The following is a 4,137-nucleotide window of genomic DNA, read 5'->3' as shown; positions in this document are numbered from 1 at the left end:
AACTGTGAAATAAAAACAAACAATGTTCCAGTTCGTTTCGACATAATCTCAACTTCAGGCCCAAAGTTTTTCAAGGCATGTCAAGAAAATTTCCAACCCGGAAAGATCCTTGACTGATTGGGAATTGAACCCAATGTCTGATAGTTTCTGCTTAGAACATAAAAGAGATCTGCCACAATTCAGAAATACTTGAAACAGGGAAACTTCGATATAACGTACCCTCAATATAACGTCACTCGATATAACGTACATTTTACCTCGATATAACGTACACATTTCCAAAATTTTCAATATTTTTTTTTCTGATAGAACAATGAATTATCTGTATTGTGATGCTAAAACAAGTTTTGTACCTTCAATCAATCCCGAAATACAGCTGGTTTTGTAATTCCGGATTCTAAACGAATCAAGCTTTAATCAACAGTACGAAGGGAAACATCATGAGAAAGGCTGGTTTCGTCTTCTGATTGAAGTTATTCATTAACTTTACTAAAACAGCAACACAATAATGTATTATAGACTACGTTTGTGAGTACTTTATTATTCTTCGATATAACGTACAATTCGATACAACGTACAATTTTGAAAGTGAAATGTACGTTATATCGAAGTTTTCCTGTATAACTATCTGATAAAAAGACAGTTTTCAAGAATCCTGAATGAGCTATCCCCATTCCAGCTTCCACTACAGACCCTACAACAAATTCATTGTGTATCAGTTTTCTGCCAGTGTTCATTATTAATATAGTCCAGGCCCACCAAAACCGCGCGAGGCTCAAACTTTCGTAGACAACTCTTGTTATTTTTTTTCTTGAAATACGCAATAAAAAATTGAAAAGAAAAACATCATCATCATCAGTACGAACATGGTAGTTTATGACACCTGTGAATAAATTTTGTAATTTCAATCAATTGGAAACATAAGTAAATAATTTAACGAAAAAATTTCTCCAAAATAAAAAACCTGTTCACAAAACAGATTCCACGTGTGAAATACACATTTTCTTAAACTCTGCCATTGTTGCCGCACGTTTTATTTCTCTGGGCATCGAATTGTAAAAATTTATCCCTTTATATAACAATGAGTTCTGCGACCTATTTAGTAAACGCGATTCTTGTATTGTATCTATGAACATCACTTCCTCTTTCAATTCGATCACACAAATATCGAGGCAGTATACCGTTTAAAATTTTAAAGATGAACACCATTGTCAAGTAATAAATTCTTTGCTTCACAGATAACCACTGTAGCGCGTCCAACTTCAAATTAGAGGAAGTGTATCTACTACATCTTAAAATCAAACGCGCATAACCTTATTTTGTAAACGCTGCAATCTCGTTATTTGTGTATTGTTTGCAAGGAACAGGATCGACGAGCAAAAGTCTATGTCTATATAACTCGTGATCTCTGCGTGAGAGGTATGGATGTTACCACTACGCCAGATCGCCTCCTGAATGGGATAAAGTTTCCAATATCTTAATTCTATAATATGAAGATCTTCCAACTAACTAGGTAGTATTCAAGCTTTGATTAGTTCCTCATTGTGGAAGCGCTCTTAAAAGTAATAGCCTCTGTTCGGGAATAAAATCAAACGCCGATTCTTTTTAGGGTAATGCTTCAAGCTAGAAATTTATTGAATAATAATTACAAATTGTATAAGTCTATCGTATGTAGGAACTTACAAATTCGGTACTGCTTCAAGCCTTATTACTCCCCAAACAAATGTCTTGACTTCCCCTTTCAGGGTCCTAATCATGGATTTAAATTTGATGAATATTGGTACCTAATTAGAATAGGAGGAAACTTACTTTTAAAAAGTATTGAATTAGGCTCTTTTAGGTTATTTCAATTGTGCGTGCGTTTGCTATGGAAACATTGTTTAATCTTTAGGAAATCGTACGCAATAATAATTAGTTTTATCTACCTACGACAGCTATAGTGTAGTATTAAAATAATAAAAACCATAATTCACTTCAGAAACTATTGGACACTTCTTTAAATTGAATCAAATTGTATGTACCCTTTTATCCTTTTCTTCTCAAATCACCAAAAAAACTTGTTTTACGTCAAGTATTCAACCGATCTCGTTTGCTCATACCTGTGTCAGTTCCCTTCTTTAGCCAGTGAGTGGCACGGTAAGGTTGCTACATGTGGGGCTGAATCGTCAACAGCCTCAATCAAATATGGTCATAATAAATTGAAAAAAAAAGTCCTTGATTAATTATTGAACCTTTTTTAACTACAGTTTTATCAATTTTTTTCAAGCTTTCAATATGAACTGTGAGCTTTATCTTTCACTAATAATCTGACTCACCCGAAAATTTTCCCCAGTCGTGACTGACATCCCGTAGCTATCAGCCGGGCATATTCACCCCACCGGACACTGTTGCTCTCGGTAGCAAAATTATACACCGGTACATTTTCACCAGGTACAGCCTTTGGATCGGCGCCAACAGCTATTAGCGCCGCCACGCAGTAATCCACCGGAACCGAATGGCTAGGGAAATCGGGTTCCCCACGAGCGAAGTAAGCATTGCCCTGCGTCAGCGGAATACACATTCCGGCGATTCCATTGAAGTTATCGACCCAGCCGGGAACAGGCTCCCGGTAGGCCGATATCACGATCGGTGGTCTGAAGATCGCTATCGGCAGATGAGAGTATCGCTGTTGGATCATCACTTCGGCGCATTTCTTGCTGAAAGTGTAGCTATTGGGCATTTTGTCGAGGATGAATGGCGTCAGCTGTTTCTTCTGATGTTTCCGAAGGTGAGTGAATATCCCGAGGATATTCTCGTGGCCACCGAACGGAATGTCATCGAAGATCTGTTCCTCGATGCAGGCTCGATCACAATTCGAGTAGAAGGTGGACACGTGCACGATTGATTTGATATGAGTCATTTCTCCGACCATATCAAAGAGTTTTTTTGAACAGGTAACATTGGTATCCAAAGCCGTTTCGATGTTCTCGTTGAACTTCACGGAAGCCATCACGTTGAATACAACCGTTACCTCAGTAAGCAATAATTCGCGGTCATGTTCACTGATGATCTGGTCCTGTTCAAAGTCGGTATCGATCGGAATCACATTCGAAAGAGCCGTAGCGTTACTTTTTTTAATCACTTCAAAAATTGGTTCATCAAATATTCCTCGGAGACGTTCCTTGGCTTTCGCATTTTTCTTCTCACGCACTAACAGATAAATTCTGCTCACTTCGAAGCACCTCAATAACTTTTCTATCAGCACTTTTCCAACAAATCCTGTTCCGCCAGTTATTAGCACCACCGAATCCTTGTAGAAATTTGTTACGCTCTGATTCCTCGAGTCGTCTTCCGTGGCCATAGTAAAGTCCTTAATTTTCACAAAAAAACTTAACTATGTTTCTGGAGAACACGTTCACTTGGAGTTCCACACGACGATTGATCGCGACAAAGGCTCGTGCGAAGGATATTGCTATCCGGAGAACAAAGTACCGTGCCGAATGATCATTACCGACTGAGGGTTAGATTTTCGTGTCGATTGTTTATATCGTGAACGGAACAGATGAGACGCCCCAGTAGCCCCGGACACCGTGACAGATTGGCTAGCTTGCAAATCATTAAGGGTGAGTCCATTCAGCGTTTCCATTCTGTCTGCGAATGGAGCAGAACTGGAAATTAATCACAACGGGATGCAAGCTGAGTGGTGCTGTAAAATGGCGAACTGCCGTTTCTGGATTTTCCCTGTGATTTCTAGCTAGTTGAATTATTCGTGAGAGAGGTTATTTAGCTATCAGCAATTCTCAATTTATTCCAATTTATGGATAAAACAAAAAAAAGACCCATAATGACGCAACAGAAAACACCGTCGTGAAGTAATGAGAAATTTCATGCCGATCTGAAGCGTTCTTAAGTGTTCTCGAGTTGTTTGTCGATGTCGGTACCTCGTTAAGTTCACGGTTGAATTAGCGTCAAGTCAACCCAGTCCCAATATGATTTGAGAAGAAGAATATCTCAACATCAATCACATTTCAAGACGTCACACTTCGTCAAGAGCATCCGCGGACTTTGATCCGCGGTCGTGCGAGCCAAGCATCGATCAACCTGTGTGCAATCAACAATAATAGTTATTCGTATTATTACCACGTTAACTGGCACCAA

General features: G+C 38.9%; 1 protein-coding gene across 1 annotated transcript in view; it reads right to left on the bottom strand.

Moving 5' to 3' along the window:
- Nucleotides 1-3,480, bottom strand: part of LOC129769868 (fatty acyl-CoA reductase wat-like) — a 7,643-nt gene extending 4,163 nt beyond the window's left edge. The window contains exon 1 of the mRNA XM_055772373.1: nucleotides 2,316-3,480. Coding sequence (XP_055628348.1) covers nucleotides 2,316-3,340 — 1,025 coding nt within the window. The 5' untranslated portion in view covers nucleotides 3,341-3,480. The remainder of the gene's footprint in view (nucleotides 1-2,315) is intronic.
- Nucleotides 3,481-4,137: the final 657 nt, after the last annotated feature.

The sequence above is a fragment of the Toxorhynchites rutilus genome, chromosome 2 (assembly GCF_029784135.1).
Source record: "Toxorhynchites rutilus septentrionalis strain SRP chromosome 2, ASM2978413v1, whole genome shotgun sequence".
NCBI classification, from domain to species: domain Eukaryota; kingdom Metazoa; phylum Arthropoda; class Insecta; order Diptera; family Culicidae; genus Toxorhynchites; species Toxorhynchites rutilus.
This window is presented reverse-complemented; position numbering and strand designations above follow the sequence as displayed.